Source organism: Hemiscyllium ocellatum, chromosome 1 (genome assembly GCF_020745735.1).
Source record: "Hemiscyllium ocellatum isolate sHemOce1 chromosome 1, sHemOce1.pat.X.cur, whole genome shotgun sequence".
NCBI lineage: Eukaryota > Metazoa > Chordata > Chondrichthyes > Orectolobiformes > Hemiscylliidae > Hemiscyllium > Hemiscyllium ocellatum.
In genome coordinates this window covers 72049201-72074597 of record NC_083401.1, presented here as the reverse complement: position 1 = coordinate 72074597, position 25397 = coordinate 72049201, and the positions used below count along the sequence as shown (strand labels likewise).

The window sequence follows — 25397 nt, the reverse complement described above, 5'->3', positions numbered from 1 at the left end:
ACTAGCTTCCTTCTCCATTTCACCGCCTGATTCATAGCTATCATTGGAATGTTATTTGTTTCATTTGTACTTGTGGTGAAGCCAAAAGCAAAATATATGTTCATTTCATCTGCTGTTTCCTTATTATCTATCAGTAACTCCCTATCCTCACAGATCAGAGGACCAACAGACACTTGGTTGACACTTTTCCTTTGAAATGTCTGTACAAATTCTTGCTTTGTTTTTACAGTCTGAACTAAATCCAAACTCTAATTCCTTCCTCCAGATTAACCTTTTAGGCATTCTCCACCATTCTTTATATTTTGCACAATTATATCCTTTTTTTCCTTAAGTCTGCTGCTTTCCCTAATTTCTTTAGTTAACAGTGGATGGTGGATCCTCTCTCTTGTTCCTTTTTCCTTTGTGTTAGGAATATGCTTAATCCGAATATTCTGAAATGTCCAATTAAATGTTTGACACAATGTCTTTATTAATTTATCCACAAGTCAAGTATACCAGTTCACTTCAGCTTTCATGTCGAACATAGATGCCCTTATTTAGGTTTAAAATATAGGTCTTCCTCACAATATTCTACTTTGGAAACTGGATGTAATATCCAATCATATTATGATTGATGCTTCATAAAGATGCCTTAGCTCTGAGGCAATTAATTAATCCTTTCACATTACACAATACATAACTCAACAGGGTCAGTTCATTTACTTCACTGATTGCCTCTGATGACAAGAATGCCAATGAAGTAACTGGACTACCAAACGTATCAATAAGAGGCACTGATACTTTCACTGGGAGGAGTAATGTTGAGTCACCTTCAACAGTTAGGTGCTGGAAATTACATCAGGTTTGGTGGGCTGAGCTCTTAAATCAGTGTGGATTTGACATCTTCCTCCAGAAACTGTAGCCTTATAAGCTGGCTAGAATGTTCAACTTTTCAGAGGAACTGTATATTCAGTGTATTAATGATAAATTCATGAAATGGTCATATGATTAGAGGTGTTATAGATGAGCAATGATGTAATGCAGTTGTTGAATAAACAGCACAGAACTTATTAAACAGAGAAGCTATATGTTGACTTTCAAGCCTGCCAGATATTTAAAGTTAATTGGATTGTGCCTCATTATTACAGACAGATGCACATGAATATTTCAACAAGCATGAAATTTGAGCTTTACAACATTTAGTCTTGTTCACATTGGGGTTTCATTGGGTGGGGCATAGTGAGGCCAGCTGAGCAGATGAAAGTACAATATTTCCTGTGACACAATAGTGCCACTATGATTCTCGAGGACCTGAGGACTGTTAACATCAAACTACTGTTTAAAAATGGAGAACAACGTAGATTGAGTAATTATAAACCAGTCAATCTGAACTCAATTCATGGGAAAATTATTGGGAAAAAATATGAGGGACAAGTGTTAATCAGCAATCAGAAAGTTACAGATTAAGTACAGTCATTTAACATGGATTTATGAGGGGAAGTTTGTTTCTGATTAATCTGATTGAGTCTCTTGAATTGTAATAAGGGGGAGGCCAAAGAGGGTCGGATGGTTGAATAATTTCATTAATTTTTAGCAAGGCCTTTGACAATGTCTTCTACAGTAGACTGGTTAGAAAGGTAAGAGTTGAAGGGGATTCAAAGCAAAGTGATCAGCTGGAGCCAGTAAAATTGGCTGATAGAGAGGAAGGCTGTTTCCAATGGGTGCGGTGCTAAGTTCCTGCTTCTCGTGGTATCTGTAGATGATTTAAATAACATTGGAATCACAATTAAGAAGTTTTCAGATGAAACAAAACTTTGTATTATGTTTGAAAGTGAAAAACAAAGCTGCAGTAATATATAAATGGATTGGTCAGGTGAGGAGCAAACTAGTAAATAGAATTTGTTCTGTGGAAGTTCAAGGCCATGCCATTTTTTGGAGAGTAAACGAGGCAAGGAAATATAATAGTTGGACAGTGATTAATCTAAGGGTACAGCAGGACCTTTGAGTGCATATCATCTTATTCCCAAAGCTAGCAGGACAGGTGGCTAGGTAATTAACACTATATACAGGATACTTTTCTTTATTAGGGAATGACAGCACAGTGGTTATGGTCCTGCACTAGCAATTCAGGGGCATGGTCTATTGATCTCGGGTTATGAATTCAAATATTATTAAGGCAGCTGGGAAATTTAATTGCAGATAAAGAGAGAAATCTGGAATAAAAAAGTTTTTATTCAGCAATGGTGTCATGAAACTAGAAGATAGTCATAAAGCCATGATATCCTTTATGGAAAGAAATTTGCTGTTCTTACCTAATCTGGCCTACACGTGACTTCAAACCTATAGCAATGTATCAATGCTCTCAAATGATCTAGCAAGCCACTCAGTTGTACCAAATGGTTCTGAAAAAATCCAGCAAGATTAAAATCAGAGAGACTGCCCAGCATCACACCAAGGGTGCACCTCCAAAACTCTGACTGATAGTCCAATAAGGTGATGCACCACCATTTGTACAAGGTAATTTAGAAATAGGCATTGTCAAGGGTTCACACATTCTGCAAAAATAATCATAAATAAAATTAACTGAGGCGGAGATTGGAAGCTATCCTGAAACTGTTTAAAATACTAATTTAGCCATAGCTAAAATAGAGCATACAGTTCTGTTCATCACATTACAGGAAGAATATGTTCACAATTATGTACATTTTTGGAATCCACATTATAGGAGGGATTTGAATGTACTGGAGAGAGTGCAAAGGAGATTTACAAGAATGCTACCTTGGTTTGAGAGCACGGTGGCTCAGTAGATAGTGGTCTCAAGGCACTAGTGAACCAAGTTCGATTTAACCCTCAGAAAACTGTCTGTGTGGAGTTTGCACATTCTCCCCCGGACTGCATAGGTTTCCTCTGTGTGCTTTGGTTTCCTCTCACAGTCCAAAGACGTGCAGATTAAGTGGATTGGCCAAATTAAAATGGCCAAAGTGTCCAGGGATGTGCAGGTTAGGTGGATCACCCATGGAAAATACAGGATTACAGGAATGGAGTAGATCTGGGTGGGATGCTCTTTGGAGGGTCATTGTGGACTAGGTGGGCCAAATGGTCTGCTTCCATACTGTAGGAATTCTATGATTCTAAGAGAGATTGGATAAATTGGTGCTGTTTTCCTTGGAGCAGAGGAGAGTGAGGGGGATATAACTCAGAAATATAAAATTATAAGGGACATAGATAGGATAGACAGGAAGAGACATTTCCTCTCGGTGGGAGGATCAATAGGCATAATTTTAGGGTGAAGGTCAGGAGGTTAGGGAGGAAGCGAGGAAAGACCTTTTGCCCATAGGGCATTGAGAATCTGTAATTGATTGCGTATAATAGTGATAGAGACAAAAACAGTCATTGTATTTAAGAAGTATTTAGAAGTGCACTTGTGATGCCAAAGCATAAAAGGCTATGGGCCAAGAGCCAGAAAAAAGGTTTGGGATATTGTGTGCTTGTTTTTGACCTACACAGGCTTGATGGGCTAAAAGGCTTTTTCCTAAGCTGTGGAATTCTATGACTCAATGACTATGGATGATACCAAGAGTAGAGAATTTTGCCCTTGAGGAAAGGTGGGATAAGCTGGGCTGTTTTGTTTGGAACAGAAGAGACTGATATTACATTAGTTACGTGAAACTATGGATTGAATTATGTGGCTAAATGCAAGTTGCCTGGAGTTTAGACTTGTAATTCATGCTGTAAGGCCAAGTGAATTCTCTTACTGCATCTTAAATTTAATTTATATTTCAGCCCTTATAGCAAGCATACATTCAATGTCTGGCCAATCTTACTACACACTGTTACCAGAAAAACTTGACATTCACCAGAGATCCTGCAATTGACTGGAATCCCTGGTGCCGACACCATATTCCAAAGCCAGTTGTGCACCCAGACAAGCACTGTTAGCCTGAAGCTGCCCTGCACTATTCCTCATATTTGTCCCAGAAATAGCAAACATGGGGAACTGCCTTGCCACTTTAGAGACATGGTCTTGGAGCACCTGCTGGACATAGTGGTGCACTAATAGGACTTCCTCTCCCCCAGGATCAACTGTGAAAGCTACTACGCCAGATCATGCCTGCCTGGCCTGAGGTTGCCACTCAGGTTAGAGAAGTTTCAGCTGTCTGGAGGAATGCCATACATTGTCAGGAGAGGATTGATTTTCTTCTCAACTGTGCAAGCAGGGAATGCTGCTCAATGAAACAACGACATGGCAGCATTACTAAGTCAATACTTTGTTTCTGTCTTAACCAAGTGAGAAGATGATGCCAATGGCCTCATTGAAAGGATGGGTGTTGAGCAACTGAGCAGCATAGTAATAAATATAGAGGAGGTGCTACAGGCTGGCAGTCCTTCAGGCAAATTAGTAGCCAGGCTGGATGGGATACATCCTAGCTTGCTAAGAGTGATAAAGGAGCAAATCGTGGAGCCGTTGATAAAGCCTTTCTGGCTTCTCTGAACACAGGATCAGTCCGAGGTGACTTGAGGATTGCAAGTGTGACACCACTGTTCAATAAAGGGTCAACGGTTAACCCAGAAAACTGCAGACCTGTCAGCTAATGAGAAAACTGATAGAGAGTATATACTAGATAAGATAAATATACATTTTGAGAAAAATAAGCTCAAACTAGACAGTCAACATGGCTTTATCAAGGACAGGCCATGTCTGACAAATTTAATTGAGTTCTTTGACAATGTGACACAGGCAATAGATGAGGGTAGTTGTATATTTGCACTTATAAAAAGCATTTGATATGGTATCACATGGTAGATTGGTTAGGAAATCAGAAATGTTTGCAATTGATCAGATCATGGCACCATTAATTCTAATTTGTTGAAAGATCAGAAACAGGGAGTGGGGATAGTTGGGCATTTCTCAGATTAGAGACGATTGGAAAGTGGCATTGCTCAGGGATTGGTGTTGGAACCACTGCTTTTCCTGATTTATAAAAAATTTGGAAGTGAGTGTTGAGGGCAAAGTTTCTAAATTTGGAAATGACAGTAAGCTAGCGAGAATAGTGAATTGTAAGGATGATACTGAGCTACTTTAGGGGGACATTGACAAGTTGGCCAAATGGGCAGACACCAGGCAGATGAATTTCAATAAAGAGAAATGTGAGGTAATGCATTTTGGTCGAAGAAACCCAGAGATACAACACAGTTTCAATGGGAAAAATTTAATGGGAGTACAGGAGCAGTGAGACCTCAGGGTTCACATGAATGATACTTGAAGGTGGCCAGGCAAGTTGACACAATTGTTAAGTAGGCTGATAGGATTCTTGAGTTTATAAATAGAGGCATAAAGTACAAAAGCAAGAAAGTGATGCTACATCTCTACAAATCATTGGTCAGAACTCATTTGGAGTATGGTGTTCAGTTCTGAGCACCTTATTTAAGGAAGGATGTTAAAGCCCTGGCGAGAATGCATTGGAGATTAATGAGAATGATACCAGAAATGAGGGATTTTAGATACAAGGACAGTTTACATAAATTGGGCTTATTTTTCTTGGATCAGAGAAGATTAGCAGTGATCTTAATGAGGTGTTCAAAATTATGAACATTTTTGATAAGGTAAAAATGGCTATTCTGTTTTCATTAGTTAGTATGTCAGTAACTTGGGGGTCACAATCTCAAGGTTGTCAGTAAGACAGCCACAAGTGAGATGAGGAGAAACTTCTTTACTCAGACTTGTTAGAATTTGTAATGTGCTGCCTTGGAGAGTGGTGGGGAGGGATTCCACAGGAGGTTTCAAAAGAGGGCTCGATATATATTTGAAAAGGATGAAATTAGAAGGCTACAGAGAGAAGGCTGGAGAATGGGACCAGCTAGGTAGCTCTTTTGGAATCCATTTCTGACATTAAGGATTGAATGGCCTCCTTCTTTACTGTAAAATTCTATAATTCTGCCAGCGTAAAAGCCAACATTTTCTCTCTGATACCACACGTTCACTCTCCCTCTGTTACTGGACTTATCTCCCAGCAAATCACATGCTCTATCACTTTCACTAATGCACGCAATAGCTTTCATCACTTGCTCTCATCTACCCCAACTCCTGATAGCACTAACTCGGCCTGCCCTCTGTGTGGCTTACTCACTCAGTCAGAAACCCTCCTCATCTGCACCAGCATTAAAGCTGTGCAACTTTCATCTTCTGTGATAACTGCCACACTTATTCCAGGAGGAAAAGAACCCACAGTAGAGCAGAAAGAGTCAAGATAGGTGGTTTGGTGTCTAACTGTTGACTCCACATCCTTTATCAGCAGAGGATACTGACTCTGACTGTCCTGAATAAGGCCCAGACTAGTACTGGAAATTGCCCTTGAACTATTGTGCCAGGATCCCTTAAACAATGGTTATTTTTATTCACATATGGGATGTGGGCATCACTGGCTGGGCCAGCATTTATTGCCTATTTCATCCAATTCTACCACTGATCTCATTGGAGCCCACGTCACACAGAGGCTGATAACACTCCATCCTATGAGGTTCCCAGACAGAGTGAAAATTTCCCTTATAAAAGAAGTCATTAACCAGAAGGGATATAATTAAAGTGGTTGGTAGAAGAAGAGGGAATTGATCTATTTACCTTAAATTCAGATTCTGGAGCACACTGCCTGGAAAGTTGGTGGTGGCAGGTAAACATCCATCAGATTTAAAAGCACTTGGTTATAGACTTGAACTGGGATTTGATGGATGAGCCACATCGTGGGTAGGATGCATAACTGTAAGGGAATCCAAGCATCCCATTCCCATTCGTTAATTCAGCAGTGGAAATGGGCTGTGCTGGGAAACTGCTTGCTGGCATTTTGAAACCTCTTCAAGATCATTACCCCTGAGTCAACTAGGAATGAATTGTGGATCATGGATTTTTATGGACTCACACTGGTTTCCAGTGTCATCTGAATGGCAACTGTGAAACCCTCTTGGACTTTCCAGCAGCCTCTTTCTTCTAAAGACATGTGGTTCTCTGACTGAGAGACCCAGGAGTAGCAAAGGGCTAACTGTAAGAGCCAGCCCACTGCCCTTGCACTCAATCAGTCTCCCACCCATCACCAGCAAGCCATACCTGATGTCTCCCAACCTGCTACACTCACTTCTCTTCAGGGATTCAGAGATGTTTCCTGTTGAAGGCCTCAGTATATCACTGGCAACAGCCAAAAATTTGGGTACCACAGCATTTCTGACCAACTAGTGTTTAATTCTTTGAAGAGCCTGTCACTTTCCAATTAAGCGTCTGATTGCATTTAAACATCATTGGGTGCCCCTTGGAGAGATGACACAGACTCTCTGATAGCTCTCCCTGTATCCCTTCCACTACATAGGGTCTGAGATCTTGTAACCTACAGGTTTACAGTCTAAAAGCTGGAATGTAGGATGAGAATGTGTAGTTCTTTTCTCGTTAACAAGGACATAATGGATTGAAAGTTGTCAGCCTGAGGGTAGTGGGAATCTGGAATGCACTGCCTGGGAGGGAAATGGAAGTGCAAATCACCTGACTTTTCTAAAAAGTACATGGATGAACAAGTGAAATGCCATAACATTCAAGGCTACGGGGCAGGTGATTATTGTAGATAAGCCAGGACAGACTTGATAGGCTGAAGGGTCAAACAACTTAGAGAGGCTCTATGATAATGAATAGCTTCCTCTCGTGCTGTAATCTTTTTATGTTTCTATGATTATTAACATAGATAATAGTATATTTACAAATATTTAAATGTGCTTTGTGAGGCTATCACCTAGTGATTGAATGGGCGCTAAGTTATATAGAGAAAAGGGTTCACTGTATAAATGATCTAATATACTGAGAATATGCCATGTGAGCTATATCACAATAATATCAGATACCAAGCGACAGAGACTTGATTGAAGAAGGCATTAGCAAAACATTGCTCTACTATACCATATCGCTGATGGACAAGAAATGTTGATAGTTTGCCTTGTGTTCAGTCCTCAGATGTCTCAAACTTACAACAATATTCTTACAAGTTGCATTTGAGATCAGAAAGTGACACATCTATGTCCAGCCTCGAAGCACAATATCAGTGGAGTTGAACTTTCCGAAAATTTGCCACATTACCTGCGCAATGATGAAAAAATGTGTAGAGGGGATTTCACTTTCTTCTCACTAATCTTTTTACCATGGGGACAGTTGAGCTTCTCTTTGCTGTTCTGCTTCCACTGATGTGTAACAAAAGTCTGCATAATTCTGTGGGAGTAATAAACTGGAAATGTCAAATTTGTTGTGGGAATGAAATATGTGTTAGTCTCTCTGTTTTCAGAAGTACAATTCAGTTCCAGCTCATTAAAGCATTATTCAAGCTCCAACTTGGCAATTTATTTGTGTGTACAGCCCATCTACAATATCAAGTATTCATATCCATTCACCCACTGCAAGTAATTCTATCTGCTTATTTAAACTTATTTTTATCCAAGTTTCTGCCTCTGCTGACTCACTCCTAATGCGAGCCACTCACAGAGACTTGTGAACTGCTTTATCAGAAATCTGGACACACTTATTCAAATTTCCATTACACAGATTCTCAAAAATCAGCTCAAAGAATAGCGACAGAATAGCTATTTGTATTTTCATGTTGCATAACTCAAGTGCAGATACTGTCTCTCTTGATAAATAAATTGTGCTACAGGACATTTCAACCAATGGGCATTTAGCTAGTTGAAATCTTGCTTGCAACTCTACAGTATGTAAGACTGCCGATATTTGGGAATTACTCAAATGCCCGTAGAACATTAAGTGTTAGAGTGACAGTTGTAACACTTTCGCAACTGCAACTCATACACTGAACTACAGATCTTTTCCAAAAGCTCTGACAGATGCACACTGTCAATATAGATAGATTTAGAAACTGCTAATTATAGCCAGACAGGGTACATCTGGCATTCAGTGCTACCAGTGGTGTCTGGTGATGCTTTCTCTGTCATTAATCTCAGAGCAACAATAATTTGTTTCGAAACAACACCTTCCAACAAAAACTTGCATTAATATAACATCTTTCAATGATGATAAATTACATGTTTGGGACACTTTTCATGACTTCAGGATGTCTTGAGTGCACTGCAGTCAACTATGCATTTTTTAACCTATAAACATTGCATTAGTCAATCAGCAAATAGTATGGCACCATAAACAGCAAGGTAATAATGACCAAATAATCTGTTTTGCTGATGTTTGTTGAAGGATAAATATTGACCAGAACTATAAAACGACCTATTCTGTTCTTTTTCAAAATAATGCCATTGGACTGTGGTTTAACAACTCATTTCAAAGACAGTGAATCAGACAGTGCAAGATGCTATGGAAATGTTGGTGTTGTTGCTCATTAAAGTGTCTTACTTTTTTAATTGATGTCCCAGTCCGAATCGATCCTTTGTAGATGTCTGGAAAACATCAACTGTTGGAACTGCAAAATGATAGCAGAGAGGCATAAGAAACTGTAAGAAAATGCATAAAGCACACTTGTCTTCCGTGTGCTAGAAATAGAGATTTCAAAGACTATAGGTGCCTTGTCTTCCCGTAACTTATTTATATACACTGACTGGCGTAATTGCCCACTGGCTGGGAATGAATGATCACTGTGTCACAACTCCAATTACAGTAAATTAAGAACTGTGGGAATGGATCTGTTAAATACAGTACTTTAAATGGAAATGGTCTTGGATAAACAGCAGTGGGACGCTGGGCTTGGCACACAAGAGAATAAAGCTATGATTATTCCTTCAGAGCTCACAGGTCAGTGAAAACTCATTCACAAATAAAACTCAACTTGAATGAAGTACAAAATGGCAAAAATGGACAGTGTACTTTTTTTCTTGAAAAATATGACGGGGTATGTACTTATCTTGTGCATTACTTCTCCTTCTCCTCGTTTCCCTTTCCTCTCTCTTAAAAAAAAACCTTTATTTCCATGGAGACCGATTCTCAGTGAGAATCATGGGGCTATATTTTCATTGTGTTAATGTTAATGAAAAAAAGACTAAGCACTTATGACATAATATAAAACACAAATAGACTATTTGTTCATGTTAAGCTATATATAACTTCCTAGTTTCAGATTTGTAAACATTAACGAAGATTAGTAAAACTTACAACACTGACCAATAGTAGATGCGATTCCACAAATGGGCAATATTAACTAAATAATTCTGAGTGTGCAAAGAATTACAATGAAAACCACTTTAGGATTGTTAGTTTGGTTTACATTGCAGTACACATGGGAGTACTGGAAGCTGTGTATATTATCACATAGGCTACACCATTTGAACAAAATTTGGCAGTTAACAGTCAGTTGTCATTAACTAGTGCGTTGTGCATGGGAATACCTCTATGAATCAGAATCTACTTGTCGGTAAAACACACTCCACTCATGCATTTTATATGTTGTTTCCCTTTAGATAGGTATTTCTTATGAACTGCCCTGATGAGTGCAAGAGGGAGACTTCAACAAAATGAGTCTTAGTTCGGAAATAGTCAATTTTGGCAGTACCAAATGACAATTTGGAAAGCTAAGAAGAAAAAGGGTGGCATTTGTTAAAACCTTGTCAAAGTCATACAGTAAAGAAGGTGTGTGGGGTTAAAAGTTTTGTTCGACCACAATTTAGTTAAAAATGTCAATTTTCACGGCATCCATAATGAAGCAGTCTGTTTGATCAGAACTGAAAATGTGTTGCTGGAAAAGCGCAGCAAGTCAGGCAGCATCCAAGGAACAGGAGATTCGACGTTTCGGGCATAAGCCCTTCTTCAGGAATGCTGAAGAAGGGCTTATGCCCGAAACATCGAATCTCCTGTTCCTTGGATGCTGCCTGACCTGCTGCACTTTTCCAGCAACACATTTTCAGCTCTGATCTCCAGCATCTGCAGACCTCACTTTCTCCTGTTTGATCAGAACCCCTTACATTTATTCTCTCCACTACTGATGTACGTTGAGTTCAAAATATACCATCGAGAACATGTGCTCTTCCACAATTCCTGGGAAAGAGGGCTGCATCGTGGTCATTGGACTACTAATCTAGGGATTCCAGATAGGTGCTCTGGGAACAAATGTTCAAATTCTACAATGGCAATGGGATGCAATTACATTCGATGGGAAGAAGTACTTCCCATTCTCTTTACCGTTCTGACCCTATTTTGATATTTGGAACTTGTCTTGACCCCTTATTGAGTAGCAGGGAGGATACTGGGGAAAACCAATGAGAGCAGGAGAGTGGAGATCTGCTATTACTGCCTTGGACCACTTTAAGTATCTGACCCCCGCTTTGGGAAGTCCTGTAATAAAGAGTGAAATTGAAAGCTAGTCTTAATAATGATGATAATAGAGTTAATAAGGATAATGATAAACACACATTTGTTTCATTACATGCATAAATATGAACAGACAAAATAGAAGCAAAAGGAAATCAATCTTGGAGGAGGTGGTTGTGTGCTGGTATTGTTGCTGGAGTAGTTTGGGGTCCATCAGGGCCACTCAGCTACAGACCTCATTACAGGTTTGGTTCAAACATAAACAAAAGAACTGAATTCTAGAGGTGAAATGAGAGTGACTGCCTTTGATATTAAGACTGCATTTGACTGAATGTGGCACCAAGGAGATCTAGAAAAGCACAGAAAATAGAATCAAGAGTTGGTTATTTGGCTTCCAAGCCTGCTGTGCTATTCGATGTTATCTTGGATGATCATCCATTTCAGTGTTCCCACTTTCTCCCATATCTTAATCCTTTTAGCCCTAAGAATTGTACCCAACTACCTCTTGAAAACATTCAGTGTTTTTACCTTTAATGCTTTCCATGAGTGAAATTTTCATAGGCTGCCACTCTCTGGGTGATGAAATTTCTCTTCATCTCAGTTCTAAATGGACTAACCCATATCTTTAAACTGTGACCCCTAGTTCTGGACCCACCAGACATTGGGATCTTACTGTTTACCCTGTCTAGACCTGTTAGAATTTTACAGGTTTCAATGAGATCCCCCCTCATTCATATGAATTCCAGTGAATGTAGTCCTAACTGATCTTACCTTAGATTATATTACAAAACAGTTTAGTATTTCATTGGTTAATTGGGTTTAGTTGATAATCTGTTCCAAACACTCATATTTAGTATAATATAGGAGAAAAACAAGGAAATGGAGCAGCCATCTGAAACAGGTCCTATGTAAAACGTTCTGAATGAACTCATGTCATTGCTGACTGTGATATGAGAGCTTAACCATGGGAAGACTGCTCAGAGCTAGTTCCTCTCTCTCCTTGAGTTACCATGGCCATTACTATTTCAAAGTCATAAGTGCCCTACCAAATCCACTGTTCTGTTCTTACTCAAAGTTAGCTTTAAAAGCAGGACCACAGGAAGGATAGATAGCTTGTAAGCATACTCAAAACATCTCTGCTTCCCTCTGAAACCACCATCCAAAACCCTCACCATCTACTCACACAGCTTAAGTTGGATGGATGATGAAATCATTGAAGAGGAAGTTGAAGGAGTCCAAAAGACACAACCATTGAATTAAGGTTAAACAAGGAACTTCCCCCCATCTTCCACCTTGTAGTAGCACCAATCCTATGATGACTGGGATCAGGTACTATACCTGAGAGGAAGTCAATCCCTCGAACTAAAGCACTACAAATGAAGTGCTCACCCTCTGAGATATTGAGATGGTATAATGGGTATCTTTTCAGAGTAATTTTCTGGCCTTAGGCTTTCATTGAGGAGCAGGTTCGACCATTAATGCTTATCGGAAGTGAAACCATAGATAGTGACTGCCTATTTATGTTTTGGCAAGTACTGGGAAAGCAAAGTAAGAAAGTTACTTCTCCAATGTCAGTAATATCAAAATGAAAGATTTTACAGTAAAACTGGATGCATTTAACATGTTTAAATTTTGATAACATAATTGTGAACAAATATTGATATTAACCTAAAAGTACAGAAGTACAAACCTGGACCATTTAAATACTGTGTGAGAGAGCAATGCAGTCGTACTATCACAGGTTCTGTGCGAATTACGTCCCAGGCAACAGCAATCTCCTCCTGTCAAATAGCCAAGGAAGCAGAAACAAAACAATTTATTCAGAAATATAAAAATAACAAGATCTATCAGCAAAGTATAATGAATGATCACACTAAGTGCACACTTCATTCACTTTCTAATATAACAAATATATATGCGGATCTCTTTGGGTGCCAAACCTGACAGTGTTTAAGTTGTCATTCTAACAGCTCAATCATGCTTGGCTCCTTGTAAATTGTTTCCATCCATTGTCACAATTTACTGCAAGGAACTAGATGCTCCAGACGGAAAGAAACTCAGTAAAGGCTGCTTTGGGATCTTGTTGGCAAAACTCATCATTTTTGCAAGCTTTGGCTTATGGACTGAAATGAAAAAAATCCATTTTCTACTCAGTTCAGCTTTTCTGTTAAATTTATTATGGAAAAACGTCATATCACGTTGTTAATATTTAAATGTAGCATTTAAGTTACAGACAATCACTGTCAAGGCAATAGATACTACGTGCAGCTGAAGTAGCGAAGATATAATAACGTTGCCACGCTGTTCAGTGATTTCTTCTGGGAAGTCTGCAGACCAAAAAACTGTCCAACAACAGAACTGGGCTCACACTTGGTTGACACATACTTAACACCTCCAGATGTGACCAGAGTAATTAGTGAGTTGATGACAGGAAGCCCCAGTACTGACCTGTTGCCAAGTCTGAGACTTGAGTCAGTACCTTTGGTAAGGTTGGAAGCTGAATTAGAAATACAAAACAATGATACAAGCAAATTGTAATCTACATTTGAAGTGGCATAATTTTGTTACAGAATTAATTTTCCATAGTTTAAATAAACAGGATGAAAGACATACTTATAAGATTTCAATCTTCATTTTACCTTCTGGGGGCTCCCACAAATATGTGCAGTATCCATTTTTTGACAACGAGGACTAGCTTCACACAAGTCCATTATAAATTGCCATTTCTTCATCTCCATGAAAGGTGACACAATCTCACCATATGATATATCCCATGTGATATTACTCCTTCCTTCAAGGGCTATGCTTCATTTTATCTTTTCATTATTTGTGTACCACTCATTGTTGCTAGGTTGTGATCATAGGCTGGGAATTTCTCTATATCGCTGCCTATTACATTCGGTAAAACATTAGAACCTAAAACAGACCATTTTCCCATTTTTCCACTGATGTTTCCCCAGCAGAAGAACCATCAGTTCACAGAGACCATTATTATCAATCTAATAACCACTTTGGACCTACAAGAGTAAACTCATCTGTGTACATGCTTCTTAAATCAGCACTTTGTAACCTTTCAGTTGATATTTAGGATAAGTTAACCACATACACAATCACCTCATAAGTCAGCATCATTATGCGGAACATTTTCACAACAGTGCAGACAATTTTAATTTCAGACCTTGAGAATGGAATTTAATGAGCCATGAATAAAGTGCCCTTCGGTATAAAATCAGGAACGTGATTCAATTTATTTGCACAATAAGTCCATGCTTAATGAATCATGTTGTAACATAATGAACAGCGGTTTTGTTTACTCACGTCAAGAAAGCTGACGTCAATGTGCAGATCGATGTCCACATCATCAATTGCTCCATACTCCCTGAAAAATGATGATTTAAATGAATGTTCACAGAAATTAATCATAGCTAAGATATTTAGAATGATCAAACTCTTCCAAATGTCAGTAACTCTTTAATTTTAGAGATGCTCCAGTAAGACCCTGAATTACAGAGATGTGGTATTGTGTCAATACTTCTCTAAGCTACATCTTCTACACCAATGGTAAGGAAATTAACTCACTGCCTTCTCCATAATGGGAAGTAAAAGCAAGCCCCTAGCTGGCCATCTAGCCAAATAAGCAAAAGAAGGAGGTATAGATCCCCTTCGTATCTTGCCAACATTCTTGCCAATGCAAATATTACCAAAACTGATCAAATGGTTATTCTCTCTGGTTGTTCCTGGGTCTCTACTGTGTTTAAAATGACTGCCTACACAACAGTCACTAGACCAGAAAACAATCTGTCATGTATAACCTAGTTTCCAAGAGACAAAATAAGATACTTCTTGAGATAGAATTTGAAATAAGTTGGCTTTGTATATCAAGTCTCAAAAGTTCAATCTACTTCTTTCCTTTTAAGTATTTCCTTACATATGACAATCATGTAGATATATTCAGAAAGTTAGAACTGTTCTGCATGGAAAAGAAAAAAATTGTGAGGTGATTTGAAAGAGGTATTCCTCATCATGAGGCATCTGGACAGAGTAGATAGGAAAAAAATGTTCCAATTGGGGAAAATATCAAGATCAAGGAAGCACAGATTTAAATTATTTGACAAAAGAATCAACAATGACAAGAGGCAAAACATCTTCATGCAGTTGGTTAGGATACACGGTGTGGTGCTTCAAGCGAGGTATACAAGAAGAAATTGGATTATTATTGGAAAAGAAAGAATGTGCAGGGGTGTGAAGGAAAGGCAGGGGTGCGGCAGTGGATGAAATGTGCAGGGGTGTGAAGGAAAGGCAGGGGTGCGGCAGTGGATGAAATGTGCAGGGGTGTGAAGGAAAGGCAGGGGTGCGGCAGTGGATGAAATGTGCAGGGGTGTGAAGGAAAGGCAGGGGTGCGGCAGTGGATGAAATGTGCAGGGGTGTGAAGGAAAGGCAGGGGTGTGGCAGTGGATGAAATGTGCAGGGGTGTGAAGGAAAGGCAGGGGTGTGGCAGTGGATGAAATGCTACTTTGGAGAACCAGCAAAGACATGATGAGCTGAATGGCTCTGTGATGAATAAAGTAAAAACCAAATGTTAATATGCATATCTAATATATTTTGTGTCTGTTTTAAAACCACAGCCTCATAAAGATGCCTGCTATCATCAGACAACAGGATTCAGCAGAAACCTTCCAGACATTACTGGAACATCAACATCAATCAAGGCTTCATGTATTGTTTGATGAGACTGGAATACCAAACTATTGTCTTATCAACGTATACAGAGATGCTTGCTTCCAAGAATTAAAAGAAACTCCTTAAACAATAGAATTGCAAGTTATATCCATAGGATGACATGTTATTGACAGTCCATCTAACCTATGGAATTGACCACAGACAGTGTTTTTTATCTGCAGTGTAAGTCTTTGTCCAATTCTAACTGTTCCTCCGCCCTTCCCATCCATTCACCCAACCAAGGATGCTTGGTCACATGATTCCTACATGATAGAACGCAAGTGCCTTTTTAATTAGACAATTCTGAAATAGTAGCATTCATATCACATCTAAGATGGGAGGGCCATCTGCCATCTTCCCAAGTGCTGGGAAAATGCCATGATGGCAGAAAAGTCAGAGCAACATCCCTTCCCTTGTCCCCCAACCATTAACCATGCCTTTCCTCCTGATTTGGTTTTGGTCCCAACTGCTTCCCAGCTCACTTCTTGAGACTGTAAAATCACAGCAATATAAAAACAAAGCAGGATGCTGTTCTGCCCATCAAGCTTGAACCAGCTCTTTCAACAGCTGTCCAGTTTAGACCCACATCCAGGCTTTTCTTCATCATCCAAAAATGTAATTCATTTCAAATACATGTCAATTTGCCTTTTAAAAAATTTTATGGAATCGGTTCTCCACCTTTTCTGATTTGTAATGCAACATAATAACTGTCTGTGTAAAACAAAATCAGTTCATTGGAGTCACGGGCAGAAAGGGTGGTGAAGAAGTCTTTCAGCATGCTTACTTTCGTCAGTCAAAGCAGTGAGTATAGGAGGTGGAACATCTTGTTGCAGATGTAGAAGGCATTGGTCAGGCTACATTTGGAGTACTGTGTGCAGTTCTGGTTGCCCTACTATAGAAAGAATATTTTTTAAACTATAAAAAATGCAGAAAAGATTTACTAGGGATGGTACTTAGACTGGAAGGTATGAGTTATAAGGATAGGGTGGCGTTTTTTTTCCAGAGCATAGGTGACTAATTTTATAAAGGTCTAGAAATCATGAGAGGCACAGATAAGGTAGATAACCAACAGCTTTTTCCATTGGTAGGGGAGTCTATAGATTGAGGATATAGGTTTAAGATGAGAGGGGAGAGATACAAAAGGGTCCAGAGGGGCAATATTTTCACACAGAGGGTGGTAAGTGTCTGGAACGGGCTGCCAGGGGTAATGGTAGAGGCGAATACAATATTATCATTTAAAAAAAAACACTTATACATGTGCATGGAATGTGTTGAACTTGTAATGGTCCTCATTCTCAGTAAATAATTAATTTGTTAATCAATTAAAAATGATACACGTTGTATGAGAAACACACTGAACAGGGCTGTGTTTGATTGGATTTGATTTGTTTTGTTATTATCACATGTACATGGGAGCAGTGAAAAGTTTTACTTTTCGTAATACAGGCAGATCATACCATACAAAGTGCATTAGGGATTGAATAATACCATGTTACATCTTCAGAGAAGGTGCACAAAGAGCAGGATAAGCATTAAATTTAAAATTTAAGAGGTCATTTCAGAAGCCTAATAACAGCAGGGAAGAAGCTGCTGGTATATATGCATATGCTTTTGTGTCTTCTGCCCGATGGAAGAGATTTGAAGAAATTATAACTGGGGTTGGAGGGGTCTTTGATTAGGTTGACTGCCTTCCAGAGACAATTCTTTACAAATCTGCAAATTACAGAATCATATTTAAGTCACCACTAAAGCAGGCTTACTTCATCATTCAGAAGCTTTTAACTCTTCCTAACTTGCAGAATCATGGAAGTCACTACAAAAGAGAGACCATTTAATCTACTGCCATCAGTGATAGTTCTTTAGCCAGCACCTCAATTCTTCACTGTGTGGTTTATCAATTGAACGATCTCTGTATTGTCAGCTAATCCTAAATTGCAATTGCATTGTTATTCAGGCAAGTAATTTTTATTAGATTCTGTAAACATTTTTCACATGCATAATATTTTTCTTCTATCTCGACAAACTTGTAGAAGTCCTCTTCCTGTTTCTTGCCTTGTTACCTCATGCTTGACTGAGCGGCAAAGCATCCGTGAATGTTTTAACGGTTGTACACTGGCAGTAACGTTTCTGAGGATGGAAACTAGTTAAGCATGGAGCTTTGTAATCATTTAATCATTGTCAGGATTGTCATGGATTATATAACCTATAATATCAGAGGTTTTTATCTCAATTATGGACAGACGTATGATGATGAAGGGCTTATGCTCGAAACGTCGAATTCTCTATTCCTGAGATGCTGCCTAACCTGCTGTGCTTTGACCAGCAACACATTTGCAGCTGTGATCTCCAGCATCTGCAGACCTCATTTTTTACTCTTAGACGTATGATGATAACAAGAGCTGGGTCGTTGGATGAAAGTCATACCTGAGCCACCTTCAAAATGAAATAACAGAACTCAAACTGTTGTATAAGTATGTTTTCCAAACTTTATTCTTAAAACATGCATAAATATTTTATATAGCATAACATTCAATTTTCACATTACATGTCTGATAAAGATCAATTACTTTCAAGACTGTAAGTGAAGTGTTTCATATATTGCTTGCCATAACAGGTTAGATAAGGTTTACGTTTTTTACTTTCCTAAACCTCCACAGTCTAATACAATGAATAGCTTAATAGGTCTGTTCAAAATGTCGTTAAAAGTCAGCCGTGTTGCTATGGAATTGAATTCACATTTCAGTCACCTTGAATCATAGACTCCTCACAGTGTGTAAGCAAATCATTCAGCCCATAGAGTCCACACTGATCCAGTGAAAAGCATCCCACCTAGAGGCACCCACTCCCATATCTCACACAACCTATCATACCATGTAGCCCTGTATTTTCCTTGGCTAATACATCCAACCTACACATCTATGGACACTATGGGCAATTTAGCATGGCTAATCCACCCAACCTGCACATTCATGGACACTCTGGGCAATCTAGCATGGCTAATGCACCAAGCCTGCACATCTCTGTGTAGGCAACCAGAGCAAACCCACACAGGCATGGGGAGAATGTGCAAACTCCAATCAGACATTTGCCTGAAGTTGGAATTGAACCTGGGTGCCTGGAACTGTGAGCCAACACTGCTAACCACTGATCCAGTGTGCCACCCTACCTATTGTGTGTGAACCCATCTGCCAAGCTTGAGGACCACACTGTTACATAGGGAGCTGGCAAGGTGCATATAGATGGTCTCTCAGCAGCCCCTGGGAATGGGAGACAGGACATCATAAAAGGTCAAGGGTGTGGGGGTCGTGGAGGTTCCAAAGTGCAGGATGGGGGAGCTGCATCAAGAATGAATATTCCTACAACCCCGTGTTACCATTGGGGACTCCATCTTCTGGGTTTTGTGCATAGAATAGGATCTTTGGGTCATTGTGTCTGTGCTGGCTATGATGCTATTTTAAACGCATCGAATCTGCCTGCATATGTCTGTATCATTCTATCCCTCCAGCCTGCCAGCTTGATCCACACAAAAATAAATTTCATGCTCATTCTTTTGAGGGTGCTTCAAAATGTGTCTTGCTTTATCAGGAGCAACCACTAGGAGAAACTGTCAATATTGTGATGCTGCCAGCCCTCTGATTGGGCATACCTTCTACACTGCTAGCCCATTCTCTTTTACTAAACACACCCTAAACCTGTCGGCTCCTGCCAACATTGTTGGGGGATGCCCCCTCTCTAACCCAAGCTTGCCAGCCAATCAAAAACCACCCCAAAGCCAGGGCCTCCACCGTTTTGACACATGAACTGCAATGATTGTCTCCTTCCATGAAGAAATTTTTGAAACTAATCCTTTCACTCACATTCTGGAATCAAAGGTCATGGCTCTGGATTACTGAATTAGAACTGTACTCATTAGTTCTGGAAAAGATTAAGGAATTGTGTGTTTGCACAAGAAGGCTGTGGCAGGACCAAAACTCTGTGTCAGCATAGAGGATTGATCATAAGGAATTTCATTGCATAGACATTTTGCTGCAAATTGGAGAAGATACTCAGATCTGCATTACGCTGTTGACCAATCACAGACTGTTTGAATTTGTGCCATCAATTAACTATTCTATTGTCCAATCTAAGCTCATCATTTTGCCATGCATGAGATCTTAAATTCTGGTGTTCACTACTCCAGAGTGCAGACACTGCAACACCAAATACATTTAGGAAGGAGATAGACAGATTTTTATTGGGTAATTAGTGAAAGGATTTTGGAAGCAGGCAGGAAAATGGAGTTCAGGCTGAGATGAGATCAGTCATGTTTGTACTAGATAGCGGAGTAGGATTGAGGGCCTGAATTGCCTCATTCCATTCCTAGTTCTTGTGTTCTTAAAATGGGTCCTCGGTGATGGGAAGTCCCAGTGTCAAGTTAGGATAATTTTGGTCTAGACCCCCGCTCCCACCCACCTCCCCACCTCCCGAACCCCTAAACTCACTCCCCTCCCCCCCCATTCCCCCCCCCCCCCCCGCCCCCCAGCAAGCAATCAGTATCTCAGGTTGGCTGCCAAAGATTTTGAATATGGTTTATATGGGTGCATTACTAGTTAACTGAAATTCTACATTGTAATTGAAAAGAACACAAGAAATAGCAGCAATAGGAGGACATTTAGCCTCTTGAGTCTGGTCTGCCAATCAATAAAACCATTAACATTAAAATTACATCTTTAATTGGTTGCTTTAATAGCGACTATTAAAATCATTTTGAACTTGAATTACTTCATAAAGTTGTCAAAGAGAAAGTCAGTAAAAAAATGGAAATGAACCTACTGGCCGTAACCACGACGCTGCATACAAGTTCACAGCCGATCAAACAGTCAGAAACCTCACATTAAGGTACCATTCCTGCTTCATTGGATAAGCACCATATTTAACTTTTATGTTGACCCTTATTTTGGAAATTAAGTACAATATTAAGAGAAAAATAGAAGGATGAACTAAATTAAATGACGGTGGATCTCACTGTTTGCAAATGCCATCTAATGGCTAAAGCATGAAATTACAAAATCAAAGTCTGTCGAATTTGGAAAATCCTAATGAACATGCAGTAGGGAAGACATCATCCAGTTTTGACAGAATTAATATGGAAATAAAATGGTCTGTGTTAGCAAAGACTTTTGAATTGAAGTTGCTAGGACATGCAATTTTAAACTGATACTGATTCGTGTTGCACTATCCTCTGATTGAGGTCATCATTTTCCTGACTATACAAAGCAATGAGTTTTGGAATGAGAATTAATTGGTTTAAGATAAATGCAATATGGTTCCATGGGCAACTTGCCTGTGAGTTGGAAATAACACTATTAACTGTGTCAAACAATTTATCTACTCTGATAAAAAAAGCCATTAATGACAATAGCATTACCACTCCAATGAACCAATGAATCAGCTTTGGTGCATTTGTCATGTCCAATATGCATCCAAGCAGAACGGTTAATTTGCTGAGATAGCTTTGAATCTTTTGTGCTGCTTTACTACTGGCACCAATATGTGGTGCTAAGAAATTGTCTTTCTTAGAACCGTATGACAATGGCTATGGACCTTTGACAAGTCAAATCAACACCACATTCATGGCATCAATTGGTGCCACTGATGCTATATTACACCATCATGATATTTGCTTCATCGACAATTGATCAGATTGTTTATGTATTGCTTAACAGCGTCCATTTTAAAACTAATCCTAGCTGGTCGGCCTGAAATCTTAAAAATCTCAGGTTATTAGGGCACTAGCAACAACTTATGATCACCCAGTACATTGACAACTTGGGATGTACTTATCCAGCAATTCTTGGGTGCCAAAGAACCACTTCATAACTGGCTAAACTTAATTCGTGGTACCTAGATCCAAGCCAGCATGGAAACAAACCATTGGTTCAACCAGTTCATACCAATCACAATCCCAAACAGGCCCATATCCTTCCAAACATCCTTATTCATGTACTTATCCAAATGTCTTTTAAATATTGTAACTGTAGCCGCATCCACCACTTCCTCTGGAAGTTAATTTCACTCTCTGTGTAAAAACGTTGCCCCTCATGTCTTCTTCAAATCTTTCTCCTCTAACATTAACAATATACCCCCAGTCATGAAATCCCCAACCCTAGGGAAGAGACACCTGCCATTCACCCTATCTATCCCCATCATTTTATAAATCTCTATAAGGTCACCCCTTAATTATTATCCAGCACCTCCATATATCTAAAACCCTCCATTCTTGGTAACATCCTGGTAAATCTTTTCTGAACCTTCTCTTGCTTAATATTATCTTTCCAATAACAGGGTGACCAGAACTGCACACAGTACCCCAGAAAAGTGCTCACCTAACATCCTGTTCAACCTCAACATGACATCCAGACACCTATACTCAAGGTTTTGAGCAACGAAGGCAAGTGTGCTGAATGTCTTCTTAACCACCCTGTCTACATGTGACATGAACTTTAAAGAACTATATGCTTGGAGCACTAGGTCTCCATTCTACAGCACTACCCAAGGGCCTCACTTTTAACTGAATAATTCCTGCCATTGTTTGTTTTACCAAAGTGCAATAACTTCCACTAATCCAAATTAAACTCTATCTGCCACTCCTCAGCCCATTGACACAATTGATCAAGATCTCTTTGTAATTTCAGATATCCTTCTTCACTGACAATTATATCAGCTATTCCCTGTCACCTCTGTTGGTTGGGGGGGGGGGGTTAGGGTTCAGACGGTTTATATCAATGTCACTGCCTAGTTGGTCATGTGGCACAGCAGATCTCCCACCCACTGCAGAACATTTCAAATTCTCAGCCTATTAACATCATGTGGGTAATCTATTTTGTCGCAGAGTTAAAAATCACCCTACAGCTCAATGCAATTTTAATATATAAACTAAGTTTAGTATGAATTGATCCACTTTCCAATTGCACACTAATCCCTGTGTTGAAAGGAACAATTCAGGTAGGTTTAACAAGTAGCCCCAACCCTGGTACCCCAGTCTCCTGGAAAACACAATGAAGAGCTGCCATATCATCTTAGGGGGGAAAATACTACACAGAACTAAAGTGCTTGCTCCAATTTTCAATCCACACTTTATAATAAAAATAGTAGTATTATGTCACAGTGAAATGCTGAAAGTACAGCAATCAGACTGTTTCAAAACAACTGTCAGAAATCCTGAAGTAGCTTTTGAGTGATAATTCATAGTCACAGGAGAATTGACACATTGAATCCTTCAGACATAGGAAACAGAGTACAGAAAACATGAGGAAAGATAAGAAGCACAGCACAGAAAACCTCAAGGAACTTGATGGTGCAACTGAAAACCTATCATTATCTCCAAGGACTTTTACACAGTTACTATTCTACTCAATGCCCTTTCTCGGTCATCTCCCTCTGTGCAACTATTCTGTCATTGTTGCATTCTTATTCATCCCAGTATTGCCCCATATGTGAAGTTTTGTCCTCACTCAATGGCCCCCTTTGTTTCCAAATTTCCGTTCTGCACATCCTAAAAATGCTGATTACCCCTCTCATCCGCCTACCCAACCTACTGACTTGTTTACAGTGTCCAGGCCAATAATGTGTGGCTTGTTTCTTCACAAAAGGAAAATGCACCCACTTTATATTTTTTCATTAATATAGCTACATGCCTCCATGATCAGGAAAAGCATAATTCTAGGAAAGGGGCCAACAAAAGGTTTCAGGAAGGAAAGAACAGGGATTGGGGTTGCATTAGCATGAATAAAGTTGACAAAAGAGTAGCGTTTGTGTAGGATGAACTGCAATGCATTGGAAGACTCTATAAGATTTAGTTTGTGTATAATGTGGAGCTCAGAAACCCAAAAAGGACAGTTTTGTTTTCCATTCACAGGTCATGGCCAACATTTAACGTTAATCAGGCAGTAAAGAGTTAAACATATTACTGTGGGATTGGAGTCACATATAATGATCCACATCCTGAGGCCAAAGTTCTGGAGACACAGATTCAAATCCCAACATAGCAGATGGTGAAGTTTGAATTAAAGAAAAGTCTGGAATTAAAGAGCAATCATTAATGAGAATCACTACGCATTGTTGTAAATACTCAGCTGGTTCAGTAATATCCTTCAGTGAAGGGAATCAGCAATCTAATCAGGTCTATATGTGACTCCAATCCCACAGTAATATGTTCAACTCTTTACTGCCTGATTAACATTAAATGTTGGCCATGACCTGTGAATGGAAAACAAAACTGTCCTTTTTGGGTTTCTGAGCTCCACATTATACACAAACTAAATCTTACAGGGTCTTCCAGTGCATTGCAGTTCATCCTACACAAGCGCTACTCTTTTGTCAACCTTATTCATGCTAATGCAACCCCAATCCCTGTCCTCTTCCTCCTTGAAACCTCTTGACGGCCCCTTTCCTAGAATTATGCTTTTCCTGATCATGGAGGCATGTAGCTATGTTAATGAAAAAATATAAAGTGAGTGCATTTTCTTTTTGTGAAGAAACAAGCCACACATTATTGGCCTGGACACTGTAAACAAGTCAGTAGGTTGGGTAGGCGGGTGAGAGGGGTAATCAGCATTTTTAGGATGTGCAGAACGGAAAAGATGGTGGGCTGGGTAATTTAAATATGTGGGCTGCAAACTTTGCTTTCTAATGGCAGGCTCAGATTTAGAGATTAATTTAGCTATGTGTTTGAAGCCTGTTGGCGCTTATGCTGTCCTGTGCAGGGTCCCTTCCTCTAATGCATTTGTACACCAAGAATTGTCATTGTATCATAACTTTATATAATTACATCCTGCCTCCAAGATAAAGTCAGAGATGTATGAGACTCACACAGAAAGTGGTTCACATTCATTTAAATCTGATCTGCACCTTAATGCAGTTGGGAATATGGTCAGTAATTTTCCTTGTTTAACTCGATGTCATATGGGAAAGGAGCAGGAGAAGGGAAGCTCAGGACTGGCAAAGGTGAGAGTTGTCAGTGGTGAAGAGGAGTTAGGTGGTGTTGGGTTGGGGACCTGGGGAAATGAATAATTGATCCAGATTCGGATAGAGGCTGGGTTGGTACATGTAACAGGGGGATCTGTGAGGGGGGATGTGGGTAGTCAGTCAAGGAATGAAAATGAGATACATAAAGAGCACCACTAGCACTGTCCATGTGTGGGCCCTTCCCATGGTGTTAGCTTGCAGAATCGTTCCAAAGCTTTGAGTTCACTTACACCATTTGAAGGACCATCATTGAGACTGGTCTCAGACAATGCCCTTTATAACATAAAGGAGGGAGGTTCAGCCGAGTCTGGAGGTTTAGCCATGTCCCAAAGATTGATGGGTACAACACTGGACACAAATACAAACAATTAGCAACGAGTGAATGCAAAACACACATTATCTT

The 25397-nt window shown here is 39.5% G+C and overlaps 1 protein-coding gene across 2 annotated transcripts in view; it reads right to left on the bottom strand.

Annotated features, from left to right (window-relative positions):
* parp8 (poly (ADP-ribose) polymerase family, member 8) overlaps positions 1 to 25397 on the bottom strand; it is a 370564-nt gene that overhangs the window by 117248 nt on the left and 227919 nt on the right. For both annotated transcript variants that reach the window (XM_060829923.1, XM_060829934.1), the window contains exons 8-11: positions 14588 to 14648; positions 12960 to 13050; positions 9365 to 9431; positions 8090 to 8218 (exon numbers count right to left, since the gene is read on the bottom strand). In XM_060829923.1, coding sequence (XP_060685906.1) covers positions 8090 to 8218; positions 9365 to 9431; positions 12960 to 13050; positions 14588 to 14648 — 348 coding nt within the window. The remainder of the gene's footprint in view (positions 1 to 8089; positions 8219 to 9364; positions 9432 to 12959; positions 13051 to 14587; positions 14649 to 25397) is intronic.